This window comes from Cupressus sempervirens, chromosome 10 (genome assembly GCF_028749045.1).
Source record: "Cupressus sempervirens isolate cs-2001-9-10 chromosome 10, ASM2874904v1, whole genome shotgun sequence".
Classification (NCBI taxonomy): domain Eukaryota; kingdom Viridiplantae; phylum Streptophyta; class Pinopsida; order Cupressales; family Cupressaceae; genus Cupressus; species Cupressus sempervirens.
The window spans coordinates 532,121,822-532,144,617 of NC_143127.1; the positions used below are offsets into that span (position 1 = coordinate 532,121,822).

At 36.7% G+C, this 22,796-nt stretch overlaps 2 protein-coding genes across 4 annotated transcripts in view; both read left to right on the plus strand.

Moving 5' to 3' along the window:
* LOC149534986 (NAD(P)-binding Rossmann-fold superfamily protein) overlaps positions 1 to 22,796 on the plus strand; it is a 329,460-nt gene that overhangs the window by 260,932 nt on the left and 45,732 nt on the right. The gene's annotated exons all lie outside the window — the stretch shown is intronic.
* LOC149534987 (uncharacterized) lies at positions 6,700 to 9,149 on the plus strand. The gene is made up of 6 exons (XM_089806772.1): positions 6,700 to 6,914; positions 7,030 to 7,182; positions 7,324 to 7,455; positions 7,657 to 7,724; positions 7,862 to 8,267; positions 8,402 to 9,149. Exons 1-6 carry the CDS (start codon positions 6,701 to 6,703, stop codon positions 8,980 to 8,982), a joined length of 1,554 nt encoding a protein of 517 aa, XP_089662898.1. The 5' UTR covers position 6,700; the 3' UTR covers positions 8,983 to 9,149.

Sequence of the window (22,796 nt, forward strand, 5' to 3'; positions counted from 1 at the left end):
TTTTTCTAAAATCACCAACATTTATTCCGTAAAAAATAAAATTGGTCTATCTTTGTTCTTAAACTTCATATAACTAATTTCCATCACATAAATAATCTTGAGCATGTTGAAAGATATCTTTACCTCATGTTGAAAGATATCTTTACCTCTGATATTGCTAGAGAAGAGGTTTAAGATGACATTTCCATATATTCATTTGTATCTTTTTTATAACCTATGTTACCCGAGGACGTGTTTCCATCCCTAAGCCCCAAATTTCAGAAACAAGGATGGTTTGGGGTCGTTTCTAAGCCGTCCCCACCTAGCTAAGAAAATCGGGAATGTGTCCCCGAAACATAGGAAACATTCAACAAGTTTTGTAAACTCAACCATCCCCGGGACTAATTTTCCGTTTCCTAGCCGTTTTGGGGATTGCTAAAAGTTTCCAATTAAAAATATCATATTTTGACACCAAAAAAATAGTTTTTTTCCTTGCAGGTTCTGTGTGTTGGAATGAAGACTTGAAATAAATTATAGAATAAAAGTTTTTATATTTTATCGAACTTTAAGTTCATAACCTCATTTACATAACAAAGTTCTATTTTTACTTTGCATTCTCGTGCCCAACCTAGAGACAGACAACTGTCTTGACGCAGAATGCAAGTATTAAAAGGTTTTAAAAATTTTAACGTAGGTCGTGATGGAACTCTACTATTTTGGCAAATTTAGAGCCCCAATTCATGATTAGGAGATTGTAGAAAAGGATGCTTAATTCATATTTGGCATTTTATTTGAGTATGCAGTTTACAGATTTGGCCATTGTTGATCGTATAAAAATGCTTTCATGATCAAAGAAAGCAAGTGTCATCATCGAATAAGGAAGCTGTAATAGGAGTATTTTTTCAGTGGCTTTACATAGAAACAATAGAATGCCTTCCATCAGTAGCACGTCTTTTTCAAAAAGGGTCTACTTGTGATTCCCGTTATGATTCTTATGTAGCAATATTTGGGAAGGATCTCCAAAAGAAGCTTGCTCACGGACAGTGGCTAGTTGTAGGTGCTGGGGCTATTGGATGTGAAGTTCAGTACAGAGGCCTGAGAAAGGCATTTCAATGGGTGTTTTTCTAGCCATGCTAGATGCACTTTGGTTATTTTAAAGGGGAGGTTCCAGAAAGCAATGTACGTGTTAATATTGTGGGTTTAAATGCAGATTTTCCAATGAAATCTTCATTGGGAGAGTTATATTTTGTTGATGGGAATGAAGTTAATCATATGATAAGTTATTATAAACATCAGAGAATTTGATGAAGAAATGATTGGTTTTTGTCAAATTTCTAGCTTTGGAAAAGAGGGATTATAGGTGATAGAGAGGGAGTACAATCTTTCAGTTGATCTGATATTTGGCACTTCTATTTGCTTAGTATGGTATATTGCAAGAAAGCTTGGGCATTACAAATTCCCCACACAGGACTGTACCATATCCACGGGCATTTCAAATGTGGCAGATAATCTGCTAAATGTCACTAAGTCTTTCTTTCCAAGATTGTATAATGATCATTGAAGGCGGGGATACTATTCTTACTGAAGTAATTGAAGCATCAGATGATCTATATGTTTTTCTGTCGGAATGGGGATCCATTTGCATTGTTTTCTATTAGGATCATCAGGAACCACAGATAATATAATTTTGAAGTGCGTCAGAATGAAAAGGAAATCAACAGAGGTTTCCTATCCTGCTATGATGGAATCAGAAGCACTAGGAGATTTCTTTCTCACAAAACTCCCTTCAATCAACCCTGTTACTGCTCATGTAGTATTATATTGTGCAAATAGAGATTATGCTAGAACATAAATAAGCAAGGACGATCTGGACACCACAGTTTAAACTTCAGTACAGAAATACAGAGGTCTATTCCACTTCTGAGGTTGATCGAATTGCTAGAGTAGCTTTTGAGATTGCTGGCAAGGCCTGCCCCTCCAGTTGAACAACCTGTGCCTATGAAAGCAAGGAGACCAGTGTATTCATCATTTTGCAATCCATTTGAGGTAGGCATAATGTATTTGGTCATATCTAATGATTGGCATGTTTGTTGCAGGTCTGGAGTGTGGAGTCTGCTTTTGGAGATGCATACGAAAGGAATTTGAAGCACGACACAAGCAGGTTACGTGTGCATGAAAATCTGAGAAATCCGCCAGGATACTGGAGTCACGAATACTGGAAAATGGAGGCAAAATGATTTCCCACTGTATAAAGAATCACCGTGGGAATAAGGAGTCCAAACCAGATCTTTGAGCACACACGGAGGAGTCACTGGTAACATCTGTAGGTTCGAGACAAGGAGATAAAACATTTCAACACCAATCAAAGAGTCATAGGCATGAAGGAGGAACTCGTCCATCTTGCCAATATTACAGATATATGTGAAGAGGAAGTGTAAACATTGTACAGGAGTCACCAAGCGTGAGGGGAACTGCTTCAGATTCTTGACTGAAGAAGAATAACTGTGGAGGACGATCATGCTCAGGCAAAATTTAGAGAATCCCCATTCCTGCACGAACATTCATGATACCCACTGGAAGCCATTGCCAAGCATAGTAAATATGTGCATCAACATCGAGGCTCTCAGGCGAAGATGAAAACAACGAAGAGGGAACATATTGAATGATATTCACAAGCCGAGTAGAAAAAATAAAATCCAACATGGTAAAAGGGCCTCGATAAATAAGAAGAATAACTGCGGAGATGATCAGAAAGTATATCATCAATATAAAGAGTCTAATATATTTGGGTATATAATCTGTCACACTGCCTGATTGGTTAGTAGCAAATATTATGTCTCCAATTAGAGCATTGATCAATGAGTTAAGAATAATTAGTTTCTTGTTGTCAAGGGTCGTGATGTTCTGAAGAGACAACTGACACCTTTCCCTCTATTATAAATCCAATATGTAATACAAAGGGAGGAGACAATATTCATATTCATACTTTAACTTTTTTCCTTACCTATGCTTTATGATATATTATATTTTTCCAATTGGCGGAGAAATGGATTTTTGAACTAAGCCCATGGATTTGAGTCAGTGAGTGGATTTTGTGCAATCCAGATATGTTCGCAATAGATGGACTTTCTATAAGGAATGTCTCTATTGTGATTTTATTTTCGGCATTATTATTTATTTTATATTTCGGAGTTTTAAATTATTATTAAGTTGTGTCCTTTGTAAATGTTTTTTAATCTATTTTCTATAAATATTTTAATATTCGGATAAGTGGATTGGATCATTATTGCATTTTAAATTTGATAAACGTAAATATTATGAAATATTTTATTGTTTCCGTATTTATGTCTAATTTGTCTCCATAGGAGTTAAAGTGCATTTTAGAGTTATTTAAAATTGCGTTTATATAATTGATCCATCACATTTGAATTACTAAAATTGTTTATAGTTTAATATATTTAACTTTATAAAGTTGTACGTCTCAACTTATAATGTTGACTCTGATTGCCCATTTAATTAGGCACTGGTCTTTTACTCCTGATTCATAATCCATATGCTGGCAATTGTTTCATTTCTTTCCATTAGAAGAATTAATATATTCATATGTTGTATTAATCTATATTTATTCTTTATTTAAACATTACTTCAATCATTTACTTTTCTTCTCAGTTCATAAATTGCAAGTTTGAAGTTTTCCTATATTTCTTGCCATTTAGAAAAATTTTATTGTCTTTATGTTTTAATCGATCTGCTTTAAGCATTTAGAAAATTGTCAAGTTGGCCTCAACCGGTTGGATATCCCAGCATCAAGCAGGCAAGGCTCGTAGGATTCCAATCTGCGGTTTTGGGAACCAACAGGTCGAAAGGAAACTTTTAAATGCAGGTTGAAAGGTAGTTGTAGGTGTAGGTTGAATGCACTTGTTCAACGCTTATTAGGTTGTTGAATTACTATTGGTATTCTTAGATGATGATTGAAAACGATGCTATTTTCTATGATCATTGATGAATCCTTATTTGATAAATGTAATTAATAATTTAAAAATTTAAACTATGTTGTTGTGATGAATCTAACGCGTGCCTGCACACACACACACATCCCTTGTTCTAGCAAAGAAAAAAATCCCAGAAAACAGTTGTCCCATCCCCTTGTGCCCTCATCCTAGAAACTTGGGGTAATATAGCTTATAACCAAGTAAGCATGATATGGCATTTAAAGTGTGCTAGGTATCTCTTCCTAAATATATGAGATTTTATTATATGAAGAGACTCACATTTGGAAAATGAAGAGACTTTTGGTTATGATATGAATAGTTTCACAATTCAATATATATGATTGCTTTGTGTAATAAGCATTGTATCTAATTGAAAGCATTGTACTTGGACTTCTTTTGTTTAATAAAAGAGATATTTCTTGGTGTAGTTGGATTATTTCCCCTCAAGTTGGAGTGTTTTCTCGAGATAAATTATTGTGTCTCTTTGTGTTTTATTGTTCTTCATCTTAATTATTTCCATTTGTCCTTATTAGGCAAAACATTAAGATGGTACGAAAGCGCATTAGATAAGAAGAAATAATGGAGGTTCTCTTGGTTATTAGTTCGTATATCTGTTAGAGATTGCAATAAGTATTTTGTAGGCAATCTGTATGTGTCGAATCTTCAGTAGCTGCAGTGAAATCTTCTTACCTATGTTGAGCATCTAAATTTCATTGATGTTAAGTCTAATGTTCTCCAACTCTATCTAAACGCATATGCTTTGCTAGACTGAGTTTTCCTCTTTGTGTCAATCTCTTGTGACTCAAACCCTCTATTGTTCTTAGTTTCTTATTCTGTTATTTTTTCATCAATCTATTTCTATTTCTCCAGCTTAGATGTCATCATGCTTTTCCATCTCTAAGTTTATTCAAAGGTGATTCCTTACCATCATCTCTCAGATTTATTGTTTAATATGAAAGAGTCATTGATCAAGAAAACACTTTTTGGGAGTTGTATAATACTTTTTACTGTGCCTCTCTTTCATGATTGCTTGTTTGTGCTAACTATGCTATGCCATGCATATTAATCATGTTGACTTGTCTTTGTCAAGTGTCTATTGTCATCATTATGTCGTTCTTTTGTTTTGGGCTTGACCATTAATTTTTAATGAAGCCAATGTCTCTTCTATTTGGTGTTGCTTCAGATTACTTGGCAATGATGAAAGGTTGTAGACAGCAAGCGACTTATGCTACTTGTCATGTTGGTTTATATCATAGTTCCAAAAATCGCCATGAAATCGCCGAAATCGCTGAAATCGCGATAAGATTCATGGCTCCCGATTTTTTTGGAATCGGAAATTGCTGGTGGCGATTTTTTCTTGTGAATCGCCTGAATCGCCAAAATCGGCGATTCATGGCAAAAATCGCCAAAATCGCCATCGTGAATCTCCAGAAATCGGCCGCGGCAGCAAGGATAGAAAGTTCAATTTTTTTAAAAAAACACATGTTTTATTTGCTTTCTAAGTTGACTTTCCTCTTTGTTATAACCCTAAAGAGCCTTCTATTTGCTTAGTATGAGTAGAAGAGAGGAAGAGTGAGAGAGAAGAAGAGAAAAGAGAATCCATAGGTTTCCAACCGGCAAGAAGGAAGAGCACCAAAGAGATCAGAAGTCCATTTGGGGAGGCCATAAATTGCATTGGGAGCATTAAGGAGTCAATATCAACACTCCTCAACTCATTTGCAAGAGGTAAGTGTTGGTTTTTTTTTTGCATGTTAGTGTAGTATGCATTTTTTGTTAAATTTTTTTAGTGTTCATTTGCAAATCTTGAATGTTTTTTATTTTTAGTTTTACTAAATTGCAAACTAGGGTTTGTTGTTTTGTAGTTTTTGTTTATTAGTTGCAAACTTTGATTTTTTACATGAATTTTTTTATTGCAGCAGCCCTTTGCTTTCATTTTCCAATTTCCACAATGGGTAAAAAAGATGAATGCTGGAAATATAATGAAGAGTTTCCTGGGAGAACCAAATATCAAACAAAATGTATATTTTGCAAAGAAAAAATAAATTCGGGAGGTATCTATAGATTGAAATACCACATTGCTGGCATACCTGGCCATGATGTCATAGTTTGCACTCAACAAACCGCTGAGGCAAAACGCTCTTGTTTAGTGGCATTAGAAAAAATTGAACAAGACAAGTTGACTAAGAAAATGCAACTTGAAGGGTTAAGAGGTATTGGCTCCCATGCTCCCACATCCGCAACCGCATCTACATCTGCAAGTGCATCTGCATCAGCTTCCGCATCTGTAGGTTGTGTTGGAGAGGGTTCTTCTAGGCCTCCTTTTCATCCTAGTGCTAGTGCTCATGTGAGTGTTAGTGGTAGTCGGTCTCATACTGAGACAGAGTCCAACACCAACCTATTGCGGCCTAGAGTGCGGAAAAGCAGAATGGATAGTTACCTTGTGCCCCGCACTACTCCTGGCTCCCAACCCACGCTTGAGAGCATGGGTTTGAACAAGGAGATTCATGATGCTGCCAGAAAAGAGATTTGCAAATTCTGGTACTTTTGCAACATTCCATTTATTGCAGCCAGGTAATTGATTCTTTTTTCTTTGTTATCTTCAAAGTTAAAGTTAAAAGTAAAAGTAAAACTTTAATTATATCTACTTGTTTTATGATTTTAGTTTTTGACATCTAAATTTCTAATCAATATCATTATCTATTTGTGACAGGACTCCTTATTGGCAGAACATGATAGATGCAGTTACCATTTGTGGTCCGAGGTTTAAAGCCCCAATTGAGGCTGAGTTGAGTGGATACCTCCTGGAGGAAATGGTTGAGGATATGAGGCATGAGCTTGAGGACAACCGAAAGGAGTGGATCGAAAAGGGTTGCACCATCATGACTGATGGTTGGACAGATAGGAGGGGAAGAACACTCCTCAATTTTCTTGTATCCTGTGGAGGTGATTGATCATTCTACTTTCCTACATACATAATTTTGAATCGTGATTGACTATTTCAAATTTTGATTTGTTGATTGCTAATAGTAATTATAATTCGTTGTTTTGTTACTTGTAGGATATACCATGTTCCTCAAATCCATTGATGCTTCTGCTCATGTAAAAAACGCCACATACTTATTTGAGGTTATTGAGGAAGTTATAGCAGAGGTGGGGGAACAACATGTGGTGCAAGAGGTGACGGATAATGCAGCAAGTTATGTTGTTGCAGGTAAACTTTTAACTTTTTAAGTTTTGAAAATAAATTTATTTGAATTTTGAACTTTTTCTAATTCTAACTTAGAATTTCTAAGTTTCCTAAGTTCTAACATGTTTGAAATTTGAATTTCTAATTATCTTAAAATTGTTGTAGGCAAACTTTTGATGGAGAGGCACCCCACCATATTTTGGTCCCCTTGTGCAACACACTGCCTTGACCTCATGTTGGAGGAAATTGGCAAACTTGAGTGGGTCAAGTCATGTGTGGAAAGGGCAAAAAACATATGTAAGTTTATTTATAATCATTCATTTGTCCTTAGCACAATGAGGAAGTACACAAGAGACAAAGAGTTAGCTCGTCCAGGGATCACGAGGTTTGCCTCGAATTTCATCACCTTGCAGTCCTTGTTGACATCAAGGGATGATTTGAGGAGCATGTTTGTTGGGCAGGAGTGGATTTCATCTTCCTATGCTACGACCACTGCAGGGATAGATGTGGTGGATTGCATATTTGATGATGATGGTTTTTGGAAACCTGCTAGAGAAATACTTAAGGTAATTTTATTGCAATTTAACATTTAATATTTTACAGTTTACTATGCTAATTGTTTAATGATTTAGTTTTACCTTATATTATTGAATTATTCTATGTTTAAGTTTTGACTCAAATTTTTGTTTTACTTTATATGTAGGCCACTGAGCCTCTTGTATCTCTCCTACGAACTGCTGATGGGGAGAAGCCCTCTATGGGCTACATATATGAGGGCATGGATAGGGCCAAGGAGGCCATTAGAGCTCAGTATGCAGGAGTGCAGGAGAAGTATGCCCCTATTTGGGACATCATTGATAGGAGATGGCAGAATCAGCTCCACAGACCCATCCATGCAGCAGCTTACTTTTTGAATTCGGCATTTCGTTTTCGTCCTGACTTCAAGGCGGATGAGGAGGTTCTCACCGGATTATATACAGTGATCCAGAGGTTGAGTACTGATGAGGATAGCAGTGCTGCAATTATTGAGCTTGATAAGTTCAATAATAAAGAAGGGCCACTTTTCTCTAGCAGGGTAGCCATAGATGCTCGGGAAACAATACAGCCAGGTAAAAATTAAATAATATTTTCAATGTTCATGAATCTAGATTCTAAACTTAAAGTTGATTATGTAATTTTAGAGTTAACTTGTAATTTGTAATTTGTAAATGAGACTAATTATTTTTATTTTCCCTTATTTCAGATAGATGGTGGCAAATGTTTGGGGCCACAACCCCAAAACTTCAAAAAATTGCCATTCGTATTCTGAGTCAGCCAAGCAGCGCTTCTGGATGTGAGCGCAGTTGGTCCATGTTCGAGCACATCCACTCGAAGAGGAGAAACAGGTTGACAGTGCAGAGGTTGAATGATCTTGTCTTCGTTCATTACAACCTCCGTCTTAGGATCAGACAGATTTTGGGCACTGACTCCTCTCCGATCATTCTGGAGGAGATTGATCCAGAATCAGAGTGGCTTACAGAGGTTGTAGATCCAGTCTTCACTGAGGAAGACCGTGCGTGGATTGACCAGGTGGATATAGAGGCTGAGGCAGCTAGAGCACGTTCTTCAGGCATTGGTAGACGCACACGTGCACGCACAGACACAGGCCCTAGCGACATTCGTGAGCCCATCTTATATGCGGGAGATATGGCTCGACAGTCCTCTAGGACCTACATTAGACGCCTTGCTACTAGGCAGACTGGATACTCAGAGGCTGAGGCTGAGGCTGTAGCCGATCTTGAGGATGATGTTGAGGATGATGATGACTATGAGCCTGAGGCTTGAGTTGGAGCCTTGTTTTTATATTTTGTTTACAGATATTGATACTGAATCATTGATAGACATATGTTTCAAAGTTTCAAACTTTCATGGATCTTCATCTTAGATTCTTACATAAATTTATGATTTGATGTCTTATGGATCATCTTACATACATTCTATGATTTAAATCATTATGATCATTTGATTTCTATTTACTTCAGCTAGCCTACAATTTACATTTTAGAATCTTAGATAACATAGTTACGTATGTGATGGATTTTATGTTTCATGTTTATGTATGTTAAGTTTTAACTTCTATTTGATGATGTTATAGTGTGCTTAAGTTATATTCAATAAAGGGTACATGAAATAAGTTTTAAATTGTTAAAATCTTTAAATTTAAAGGGTTTTTTCAAATTTTCCGATTCATCGCCGATTCATTGCCGATTCATTGCCGATTCACGATTCGATTCGGCCTTGCTGATTCTGATCCGATTCCGATTCACGTTTCTTTGGTTTATATTCTTCACTATATCTTCATTATTGAATGCCGTGATGTGTTCATGTAGTGTATCAAGTACAGAGAATTAAGGTTTGCAAGATTTTTTTGGTGTCTTTTTCATTCTTATGTCATATGTTCATGTTTAGCATGTGGTGAGTTGCAAACAATTAGGGTTGGACTTTTTTTTTGTGAGACTCTTTTGTAAATATTTTTGTGGATTTTTTTATTCTCTGCATATAAGCGACAGTTATATGTTCATGGGTATTGATATCTTTCTGTGTTTTGTAGATATCTTTATATAGTAACTTGTGAGGATATTCTCTGATAATTATTTTATCTCATTTTTTTGCAATTGTCTTGAGATGTCTTCCTTCCTATCGAGCATATCAAAAATTTATGGTGGCTCCTAATTGTTCTTTGTCTCTAATTATAGAGCGACAAAGATTCTCTGAGTTTATTTCATTCTTCATCATATTGTATTCAAGATTGCAATGTTATTCTTTTTGATCTTCTTCAGCTATTTATATTTTTCTCATTCTTTATGGTTATAATGCTTATAACTGCCGTATTATGATGGAGACTTCTTGGAATTATTTCAATTCTTTGTATCTACAATTATCAAATAAGCTGGCTTCTTCATCTACATGTGGGTGATTCAAAAAGGAGAATGAATATGGACGGCAAAATATTTATTATTTATTGGTAATTAACTAGCTACTGCTGGTGTGCGTTCTTCATGCATTTGGAGAGCTGGGTGTCTACCTTCTTAATGCTTATTAGGGGGCTTTAGCTACAAGAGTCTATGTATCTTGTGCATTTGAGAGCTATCTATTTGTGCTTTTAATTCATATTTGTGTGCGTATGGAGATCCTTCTCAAGGAAGATTAGACTACAAAGATACACCTTTTAATGTTGATCATGAATTATATATATATATATATATATATATATATAGTGTACACTTTTAGCAGTGATCTCTATATTTCTCTTCATTATTATTAATCTCTCTTGGTTGCAGGACGGATCAAAGAGAAATGAAATGATGAGAGGTAGTATGCAAAGTCATGCAGACAGTAGAAATGAACATGGAAATGCTGCTTCCAATCATGGGACTGAAGTGATGATACTTTGAATTATAGAAGAACATATATAGAGGTTATTTCCTTGAAGAGGAAGAAATGATATTCAAAATGATTGCCATAATAGTTTAGGTTCTTGAGATATAGACATTTATGAACCTTGGAACTCATCAAAAGAGTTACCATTTAGGCCATATAGAGTCTAGACATAGGATGCACTGCTATTATGTCTTATTGATCTGAAATTGGGTCGAGGAAATCATCAAATTTAGCTCGCAAAGTTGATTGATTGTTGTGTTATGAGTGAATCCCTCATGTGTCTCATATTCTTGTTAGAATTGGAGGATTTTTTTTTTTTTTTTGTGATGTGTAAGAGGATAGCTCCTAGACCAAATGGGTTTCTAGTTGAGTTTTTCCATGAATTTCAGGATATTATTCATATGTATTTACTAGTGGTGGTTTGTGAATCTTATGTTAGTAAGCATATGCTCAAGGGCTTGAACTCTACCCTCCTTGTTCTTATTCCTAAAAAGGAAGGTGCTAATCAATTAGAATTTTTTCATCCTCTTGCTCTATGTAATATGGGCTACAAACTTATTACTAAGTTGATTGTTGAGAGGCTTAAACCCTTTCTTTGCACCCTGATTTCAGAGGAACAAGGGGATTATGTGGCTAGTAGGAAAATTCTAGATGGGGTAGTCACTGTCTCTGAAGCCATCCATTCTTTGGTAGTTTCCAATGAGAAATCTATGTTTATCAAACAAGATATAGATAAAGCTTATGACAAAGTCAAGTGGAGCTTTTGCAAAAAATCCTCATTGCCTTTGGCTTTAAAGTAGGTTAGTTGGACTATGATTTGTGTTTCTTCTTCGTCCTTTTTAGTTATCCAAAATGGGGAGCCTTTTGAGCTTTCCGGAGCTTCTAGATGTCTTTGCCAAGGTGATCTTCTTTCTCCCTATTTGTTTATTTATTATGTTTGAGGGTCTTGGCAGATTTATTAAGTCTTCAATCTTGGTTCGTGGGTGGAGTTGCATTAATGGTTTGCCTAAGCTTTTCTATCTCCAGTTTGTGGTTGATATTACTCTTATTGGGACCTCTCGACTGCATGAAGCTTAGTCCTTCAAGCAAATGCTGGATAATTATTTTGTTTCTTTAGATCAAAAGGTCAATGTGCATAAATCTTCAATTTATCTTTTCAACAATGTGGAGCCTATTGAGAGGAGGATTGCTAAGATCTTGAGCTTTCAGATTACATCTTTCCCCTTTCTTTACATTGACATTCGTATTGCTATTGATAGACAAGCTTGACTATTTTGGCATGGCATGATTGACAAACTGCATTGGAAGGTTGATAATTGGACTCATTAGTGGCTTTCTACAACTGCTTGTGTGACCTTTAATGTGTGATTTAGGGTCTTCCTATTTGTAATCCAACCTCCCCACCAATCACAAAGTTTTTAGAGAAAATTTACTATATGCTTTTTACCTTTTTTTCTGCATTTAATAAATTATATATATATATGATTCATTTTGAAGATTTAATATTAAAATGTATAAATAGATATATTTATGAATTTAAAAAAGGCGAGCATAAGTCAATTTTGGGCTACATGGGTCCAAGAAGTCAAGAAGATTTGAGTGCTACAATGACAAAGGTATGTGAGAAAATGACATTGTTCCTATTGACATAGGGAAAAACTAAAGAGTTAAGGATTTTTTGCAGATAATAAATCGGGAGAAGGAACCTATATACAATAGCTAGTTCAACATCTGGTCTTCTCAGGAGTCTTGTCAGACAATGTCTATCTTCAACAGTGTTGTACATGCTCAAGATAGATATGTGTAGGAAAGGACTTAACACCTATTGCAGAAGTTTCATGGAATCGATGGGAAGATAGAGATTTGTATCAAGAGTTTTTCATGTAGACTCATTGGCTTCGTTGTTGGTGATAACAAAGGCCATTCATAGTTTTTTGTCCGCTTTCAACATTGAAGTACATGCTCAGGGAGGAAATGACATATGGTCTTATTTAAGGAGGAATAATGTGCTTCTGTTAAACCAGAGGGAGAGATTACATATAAATCTTTTTCGGTCGTTAGTAGCAGGTCCTCACTCCGAGTTACATAGTTCAACATTTTCTACTATTGACATTGAAAGATGTGCCCATGGCACTTGGAAAAATGACAATGGTGTAAGGTTGTGAGGATATTTGCACAGGGAATCATTCAATACCAGCTTGGACAACTATTGGATGACATTCATTGTTGTAGGAGGTTACACACAACAGAGGAAATTAGATAGACATTGAGGAGGGAAATGGAGTACCCAATAGATATTAAGAAAAAATGTTTTGAAGGCACCCAAAATCTTTTTTTGATTTAGGTGGTTGTGGTCTTGACTCAGACTTGCACAATTCAGAGGAAAAAAAGTTAAGCACATTCATTGATGACATTGGGGGAAACGGGGTATGAGGAGTGAAAAATGATGACAAGTATCGATAAGTGTGATCATCACCACAGATTTGCCATCATCATACTTTCCAAAATTGTATCTAACACTATTAGCATGTTCTGCAATTATCTGAAGTCATTGTTGGACTCAAAGCCAATGTAGGCATACAACAGGGAGTGTTGGATTGGGTAATGACATCTAGGGTCATGTGGCTTTTTGAGTTGTTAAGTTGTCAAAGTGGAGAGATCAGGGGTAGCCACCTTGAACTACTGTGCTACGAGTCGATAGACCATGGCTAGGGTTAGAGTGGTTTAATTTTATTAAATGATGTTCAGTAAAATTTATTTGCAAACATTAATATTCTATGTGTAATAATTTCGAGTTACTTAAGGAATAGATGAAAATTGTTTTTAAACTATAATATTTAGTCTTTTGCTTTGTTATGTCTGCAAATATATGAGTAATTTGGTCACTATGGGTGTAAATGTCATTAAACTGAATTGAAACTAGAGTCAGCAAAAACATTAAATAATATACCCACATGTTAAATTGGGTTTCCAAACAAGGGTAGCTTCTTACAATGGTATCAGAGCTTTGTCATGCTCTTGAGGAAACTGGGTGTATGGCGTCCACCCATGCATCGCTATTATCTTCAAAGAAATAGTCAAACTTAACTTGGATCGGAACCTAGCGATTGAACAAATTGCTTTTGAAACTAGTATAATGGATAGGAATGCTCATAATTTTAGTGGAATTGAAAATGTCTTTAGAGGAATTGGTAATGAATCAAAGGGAAATGATAAATTTATTGGCACTATTTCAACAACAAATGACTAAGATGCTCACTCAATTAGTACAATAGAATGCAAACAATGGGAATCAAGGGCAAAGAAACAATGAGAGCCATGGCAATGCTACAAACCAAGGAAACAATGGAAATTAGGGGCAAAGTTCGACTATAAATGTAGGGACGCAAAGTTTGACTACAAATGTAGGGACAACAAGGAGTTTTTGGATCTACTATTTATTCAAGGCTATTAATGCCTTTAACCATACCAACAACATACAAGCAGAGAATGAGCAGACAGATCGAGAATTCCATAGGCATGTCTGGTCTGATTGGCAAGCATTAGGAGTAGATTTTGTAGGATGAGATGCCCTTCCTGGATTACATTCCTTCCAGGGAAAATAATAGACGACAAAGGGGAAATGGTGGAAGATTTTAGAATTAAGAATTGCAGTGAGGAGTTGGTAAGGTGACCATATATTTCTTTGATTGTTCAGGAAAAATTACAGCAACATCATGGGTACAAAATATAGACACTTTTTTCAGCTCAAGCCAATGGCTGATGATGAAGCCATAAATATGCAACCTTGCATCTAGAAGGAAGTGCTCATGAATGGTGGTATCACGGGTTGATTACCTTAGGCCATGAGTAGATTGAAACCTATGCTGAATTCACAGAGAAACTCAATAGATCTTTTTGACAAGAAAGATCCTGGACTTGACTTCAAAGATTTGGCACAGTTGAAACAATGGGGAATTGTTGAAAACTTCATTTCAGATTTCCAAAGGTTCTTAGTTTCAGTGACAAATGTTTTGATTAAGTAAAAACAGGTTTCAGTGACAAATGTTTCAGAAAGGAGAATTGTGCTTTTCATAGATGGGTTAATGGAACCTTTGAGGGGTTGGGTTAAGGCTTTGACCTAACAAGTTTGCAAGATGCCATCAAAAGAGCAAGGGAAATGGAAGCATCAACTTCAAGGAGAAAGTATTTTCCAAGAAATCTTCACTACAAAAAAGAAAAGGATAAAAACGACTTGCATATAGATTCTAATCAGTCCAAGAAGTTGCAGACCAATTTAGATGATGAGCAACTAAATGAGCTTAAAAAGAATAAAATGTTTCCAATGTAGAGAACCTTGGAACCCAACTCACAAGTGTTTGACAACCCTTGAATCAAGCTTTGAAAAGTCAGAACAGCTGACTAAATCAAACTCTAGTGAAGGAGATTCCTCACCATAAGAGTCAGAAAAAGAACATGGGAAGAAGAGATGCATGGCACAAGTAACCAACTTGCAAAAAATTGACTCTTTTAGAGTTAGAGGTGTGTTGTGTGGAAAACGAATAATCACATTAATAAATACAAGGAGAACACACAATTTCATAGATGTAGGTATTGTAGCAAGAAGGGGATTAAGGACTGAAGAATGTGAAGGTTTTAGAGTAATGCTTGCCAATGGGTTTATGCTCACATATACACGTAAGATACGAAACTTATGCATTAAACTAGGTGAGTGTGAATCGAAGGACGAACATCATTAGTATTGGAGATACCAATGCAGTGGTCGACCTAGTGGCTTTGTTCACTTGGTGAGTTTAGAATGAAAAAGCAAACAATGGAGCTAAAATTTGAAGTTGAAGGAAAGAAGGTGCTCCTTAGAGCTATGACAAATGGTAGTCCAAAAATATTCTCCAAGAGAATTGAAAGAATAATGAGGCATGACCAAGTGGAGTGGGTAGTAGAGTGTGTTGTCACACCAACGGACTTGGAACAACAAAAGAGGAGTTTTCAGCCTGAGATTAAGTTACTATTGGATAAGTACAACAAGGTCTTTAGCAAAATCCCACACAGTATCCCACTAGATAGAGGCATTGAACACATAATAGAATTAGATGAAGGTGCTAAACTGGTTATAACCACCCCTTACCGACATAAAAAAAAAAGGCATAAAGATGCAATAGATAAGGCTATCAAAGAGTTGTTAGAAATGGGTCACATAAGGCCAAGCAAGAGCCCTTTTGACTCTTTCATGGTTTTGGTGAAGAAAAAAGATGGACTGTGCACATGTGCATTGATTATAGAGCCTTGAAAAAGAGACAGTTAAGATTAGGTATCCCACACCTCGTATTGATGAGTTAATAGATGAATCACATTGAGCTTGTTTCTTTTCGAATATTGACTTGAGATCTCGATACCATTAGATCAAGGTATAAAAGAGAAGACAACATTTGGATGTCATTATGGTCACTACGAGTTTTAGTCATACCTTTTGGTTTGACTAATGCACCAACCACCTTTCAATCTTGCATGAGCCAGATTTTCATCAAGCAGCTTCATATGTTTCTTTTGATATTTTTTGATGACATTTTGATATATAGCAAAACTTGGGAAGAGCACTTGAAACATTTAGAAGATGTGCTTAGTATTCTAGAGAAGAGTCTTTGTTTGCTAAGGAGTCTAAGTGTGAATTTGGTTTTAACAACTGTTGTATCTTGGTCACATCATTAGTTCCAAGGTAGTTAGTGTTGATCCTAAAAAAATTAAGGCAATCATGAATTGGCCTCCCCCAACAAATTTGTCACAGCTGAAAGGTTTCTTTGGGATTTGCAGATTTTATAGAAGGTTTGTTAAAGGTTTCTCACAACGCGTTGCTCCATTAACTAATTTAACTAAAAAGGTAGCCTTTGCATGGACTAATGAGGCACAGAAATGTTTTGATCAGTTCAAGGGTCTAGTGAGGTCATGTCCCATATTGGCCATACCAAATTTTACCATATCTTCCGAGCTGGAATGTGATGCATTATGTGAAGGGATAGGGGCTGTCCCAACTCAGAATAAGCATCCTATTGCATTTGAAAGTAGGAAACTGAAAGGATCCAAAAGGAGTTATGACAAAGAAATGCTAGCAATAATGCGTACCCTTGCCAAGTTCATAATCAATGCCTTGATATCAACAATCATCTTTAATAATGACACATATATTAAATTTCTCTTATTCCACGATAACTAGTATATTCAATACTGAAGACAGGTCAATGTTGGGTTGTCTGCATAAGGATAAACTATTATTCCACTGCTAGTTTTTTAAGACTGTGACAAGAAACTTTGCATGCAAGAAATTGTTGACAAAATGGCTTGTGTTTACTTAGGAGTGTAGTAGATTTCAAGACCATATGTTTTATTTAATGCCTTATTTTGGAAATAACCATACCATTGAAATTGGATGGCTTACACCTACTAACCATTGCAACTTAATAAATGTCAGCACAGTACCATACTGAGAACATCTCCTAGTCTTGAAGATAATGTCTTGAAAAGCTACATTTATTTCAAAAGCCAAACCAAACTTGCAATTTTGTAGTCACTTTTTTGAATAATTGGATTCTTTTTTTCGCCAGTGTCCTTTCTTTTGTAATAACCCCAATAGGTTATAACTTCTTCAAACACCAAAAAACTTTATATTTCAGTTGTTTGACATTCTGTCAAACACTTTGCAAGCAAGGGTCCTCTGACTGATATAACTTTTCAGATTGCTGCAGTGATTCTTGTTTGGATTTGCCTCAAAGGGAATGCTTACAAAAGACTCCATATTGTCTAAACAATGACCTAACATAAATATGCAACTAATTTTGGCAATAGTGAATGCATATATGAGTTCTAATTATGAAAATGATCACCTACAGCCAATTGGTATTTTAACAAACAGTTGGTATGCAAGCTAACTGGCTGATAAAAAATGATATATTAACGCTCAAAGACAACTATTAATGACCAACAATTGTATCTCCTTGATTGAGAATGAGTATCCAATACAATATTCATACTAAGTTAGCCAAGACTCTTGGCATTTACAAAGATATCAAAATATGATGATTGTTGGTAAAGTAATATGCACCTACAGCTGCCAATGAAAACTAATGCAATACTAAATGTCTAACTTCAATACTCCCCTATAGCAGTATGCTATTCACATGTATGATTAAATACAACTAAAGCCATGGATCGCTGATACCATTGTGAGAAATGTAAAAATGAATGATGTATCTATTAATGAATGATAGGTCTGATATGAAATGATAGTTACAACAGCACTCTATAGTGAAAGACAACTATGAAAATACACATCAGACCTGGCATATGAAGCCACCTTAGAAAAAAGATGTATTGCAATACCGTTGAATAGAAAATAACCTCCTCAAGTGCCCAAGTCGTGCCTCTCTAGCTGCCGCCCCTGATTGTAGATGGCTGTAATGATTTTCTTTGCTTTTTCGGATTGCTTTTTTTTGGATTGCTTTTCCGGACCTGCTTTTTTGGCCTGCTTTTTCGGTTCTGCTTTTTCGGCCTGCTTTTTTGGTTCTGCTTTTTCGGATTGCTTTTTCGGTTCTACTTTTTCGGCCTGCTTTTTTCAGACTGCTTTTTCGGCCTGCTTTTTTCGAATTGCTTTTTCGGCCTGCTTTTTCGAACTGCTTTTTGTACTCAAATATTTTTTCTCAATGTAGCACAAATAGAAGACTGAAGTATCTTCCTCCCAGCTACAATAATTCAAGTGATATTTCACACCCTCAAAATTGCGTACCAATTGAGAGTTTTCGTTCTCAATGGCCAGTTGTGACTACTGCAGAAACCCTAGGCTCCACAATGCACATCAACAAACATCAACACAAACAACAACAAATTTGGATGATTAGAATGAAGCTCGGGGTGCCTATTTATTCTTTTTCCTCCACTTTTTCCAGAAGCTTCTAGAACATTATTTTATTTTATCTATTAAGTGACTTTATAAAATATTTTATAATTGAAGTCACTTTATTAAATTAATTAAATATAAAGTTACCTTTTAATATTTATTTATTTGATAACTTTATAAATAATTAACTTAATACCATTTATTTATTTAATTAAAATAATTAAGTAGTCATCCTCATAAAATATTCATTATTTTGGACAACCTAATTAATTAAATTAATTAAATTAAATTGCTTCCAAAATGGGGACATGACAGTCCGCCCTTCCTAAAATTGCTTGTCCCCAAGCAATGGCTGAACAATAAACCAATCAATCCGCCTGGATCCCAATGTAGTCATGTACTATACTGCTATCAATCAACATAGGCTCCTGCAATATCCTCTGCAATATAACCAAGAGGAATCCATAATCAAACTGACAATTATAGCTCAACCAAACTCCAAAATCACAACTGCAATAGTCAGAAACCCACGAGACACAAACTCTTAGAAAATCAAAACCCAAGTAAAGTGGACAAATCAAACTGCCAACACAGTAAATACCATCAACGCATCCCACTGGCCTATACGGAATGTACAATCCAACTCTACAACAATAGTGAAGGCTCCCAAATGAAACTGTACCAAGTATGGAGAATCCACACACTGAACAACTCCTGCAGTCAACACAACTCTGGAGATTACCGGCCACTGTCTCATAGCCATAACTCCCATGCACTGCTGATGGTGAAAAGTCATCACAAGATAAACAGCAAGAAATGGAACCCAAACCAAATTTTCCTGCTATCAACTCTTCAGCACAAGGATCAAATGCTAACTGATGCACATACCCTGCAGTATAATGCTGATAAAAAGAACCAACCTCAGTCAACAACTCACCATGAACAAGTGATACAACCCATTGTGACTGATCACCAGCTAAGTCAGGAGATGTCATAGCCAAAGGAGTAGAATCAATAACAACAACTATTGAAGCATCACTCCCAAACTCCTGCTCTAAGTCGTGTATTATCAAGCTATCAACCGCAAAATCTATCGCCATGTCATGCTCATAACAACTCTCATCCCGAGGCGTCAAACCGTCCCATAACTGATGACAAGCACTAGGAACCAAAGTACATCTCTGTATCATCATCTCATCAACATGGTCATCAAAGGTAAATTGATGAGCATACCTCACAGTGTAATGCCGATAGAATGCGCCAATCTCAGTCAGTGGCTCAGACTGCAATCCAGATGAAACTAACTGCAATCTATCACTAACCAAGTTGGAACTGACTACTACCTCCGAAGACATCGCCAAGGGAGTAGTATTACTAGCAGGAACCATGCCAACTGTCGGCTCACCAACATCACACATGATCTTTGATACAACATCTCTAGTCTTCGTGCCATCAGTACTAGAGGCCACCACCATGTTAGGCATACAACAATCTGCTGCAACACCCAACTCAACTGAACCTGACTCTAGTGGGAATGAACCTGATATGCCAATGTTAGTATCAAGGATGGATGCATCCCCATCTCCACTGTCTTTGATAATTTCGACCATGGACATCCTCGGATCACCAGACACCACAGCTTGTGACTGTACAAAATCTGGTAAAGACTGCAATCGCTCTAACTCCATGGTCACCTTAGCCAAATGAAGCTGTGACTCCTCGAAAGCCAACTGTGTACTTTCAAGAATCTCAGAAGTCACCTCGAGCTGCTGAGTAAGCTCACTCACCTCATCTTCCTTGGCCAATAATGCATCGTATGCTGTACTCCCCCACTCCATAAGATAATCTCTGTCGGCTACCAGCTGCATCTAATTTTGTCTCAGAATCCGAATAGCCTCCCATAAAGAGTGGATCTCTGTCAAGGAAAAATAACTGCCTCCCTGCTCATCACTAGTAGGAGAACCCCATCCATAAACTGCTAACAACTGACGAGCAGCATCGAAATGCTGGCAAGCGATAGCAATGTCTCGCTCAGAAACTCTCAACTGACTAGACACATGATGGCACTGGCCAGACTGTCTCCTACAAACTTCCTCGGACACACTGTCTAAGGGAGTATCCTCAAAGTTACTGGTCTCTAGAGTATTACCAACCATATCCTGTGAATCAACCCCAAAGCTCATATCAACATACAGAGTATCAAAAACTGTAGCACTGCTGTCCAACTCCTCTGTACCAAAAGAAACTGCCAAGGAAGCTAAGTCTTCAAAACTACCCACTGCACCCTCCTGGATGTCATCAAGGCCAATATGATCCTGGGACTCATCTGTACACACTGCCAAATATGAAAGATCATCAACACATTCCAGCAAGAATGGTCGACTGGATATATGAACAAAGCCCAACATCGGTGTATAAAAACTAATACCAACATCGGACAAGCTGCTGGCACAAGAAAAGACAACACCGTGCAATCTGCTAATCAAATCCACGATAGCACCCAAACAATCACTGCTACCAAAAAGTGATAAAGATCTCCAGTCGATTGAATCCCAAACGCTAATATAACAATCTCGAATCCATATCCGTAAACTAGAATCAGCTGGTAAGTCAAGCAAACTCCTCACCTGAGTAATATGACTAATACCAACTAACTCCACATACCTGTTTGACATTTTCCTTGTATCCTGAATGTGAATGCAAGATGAACTCACAACATTATCAACGACCACATATGATCCGCCTGTCATAGAAAACTGAGTATCAAGAGTGCAAGATGAAACTAAGCTCAGCTCCATGCCATGCTCATTCCCATGTCTCTCCCAGTCTTGTAATGCCAATGGAGTATTCATCTAAGAAGCTTGAATGTCCTCAAGCTCATGAGAAAGCCTGTCAACTTCCTCCTCCTTTCTCCTCAAGGCATCTGAATAGTCTCCGACAAGGCTAAGAAGATGGTCACGATTTGATAGAAGATGTAAATATCTCAACTTCATCGTTCCCATTCCTTCCCTAATCACCTGTAAGTCAACACAAGAAGACTTTCCCTGAACTCCCTTATGTCTACCTTGTAACTGAATCCTTCGGATGTGATCCTCTATCATATCCCGCATCTTGTCATGATGAGATAATGAAATCACAATACTGTCTTCACTCACCTTCAGCTGGCTAGACAAATCATGTGAAGTACTACCAGCCTCAACCTCATGTGACGAAGCATCTATCTGTGCCCGATACTCTCTCTCAGCAAAGTCATGAATGCTCAATGTCTGCTCATCTCTACCAAGTATCTCACCATCATGCACAACAACATCCTCATAATCATCATCTGAACCCACTACGTTGTAGTCACTGCCTGTTGGAACTAAACCATCCTGAGTACCTGTGACATCACCCTCTGACGACCTGTATACAATTGTTTCAACTTGAGTATCAAGTTGACCGTTACTATCAATCTGCGTAATATCCATTCGCACTACCTTTTGAAGTATTGTGTGCCCACCATCTTCCTCCAAGCTAGTCTGATTTTTGTCCTCCCTAGATTCGGCTATATGCTGGTCACCAACTGCTGCAAACTCCTTGTAGAGGTTTCTAGATACCTCACTTATAGAGACCTCTTGTTCCTCTTTGTCTTTGTTCTGTGATGTAGTCCTCTTAAACATGGAAACCATCAATTCATTCATCCTTTTCTGACTTTCATCCAACCTTTTCAAATTTTGTTTAAGCTTCTTCATATCCTTGTCCCACTGCTTCTAGGTACTTGAAGTAAACATGATTAACTAATTGATTCAATGTCCAATCTACCCAACAGGATGGCAGGTCAATAGCTCTGATACCACTGTAATAACCCCAATAGGTTATAACTTCTTCAAACACCAAAAAACTTTATATTTCAGTTGTTTGACATTCTGTCAAACACTTTGCAAGCAAGGGTCCTCTGACTGATATAACTTTTCAGATTGCTGCAGTGATTCTTGTTTGGATTTGCCTCAAAGAGAATGCTTACAAAAGACTCCATATTGTCTAAACAATGACCTAACATAAATATGCAACTAATTTTGGCAATAGTGAATGCATATATGAATTCTAATCATGAAAATGATCACCTACAGCCAATTGGTATTTTAACAAACAGTTGGTATGCAAGCTAACTGGCTGATAAAAAATGATATATTAACGCTCAAAGACAACTATTAATGACCAGCAATTGTATCTCCTTGATTGAGAATGAGTATCCAATACAATATTCATACTAAGTTAGCCAAGACTCTTGGCATTTACAAAGATATCAAAATATGATGATTGCTGGTAAAGTAATATGCACCTACAGCTGCCA

Coding starts and splice junctions, on each gene's coding strand:
- LOC149534987 (XM_089806772.1), top strand. CDS start 6,701: ATGATAGATGCAGTTACCATTTGTGGTCCGAGGTTTAAAGCCCCAATT. Junction 7,456..7,656: donor GGAAAGGGCAAAAAACATAT/GTAAGTTTATTT, acceptor CGACCACTGCAG/GGATAGATGTGGTGGATTGC. Junction 8,268..8,401: donor TCGGGAAACAATACAGCCAG/GTAAAAATTAAA, acceptor CCCTTATTTCAG/ATAGATGGTGGCAAATGTTT.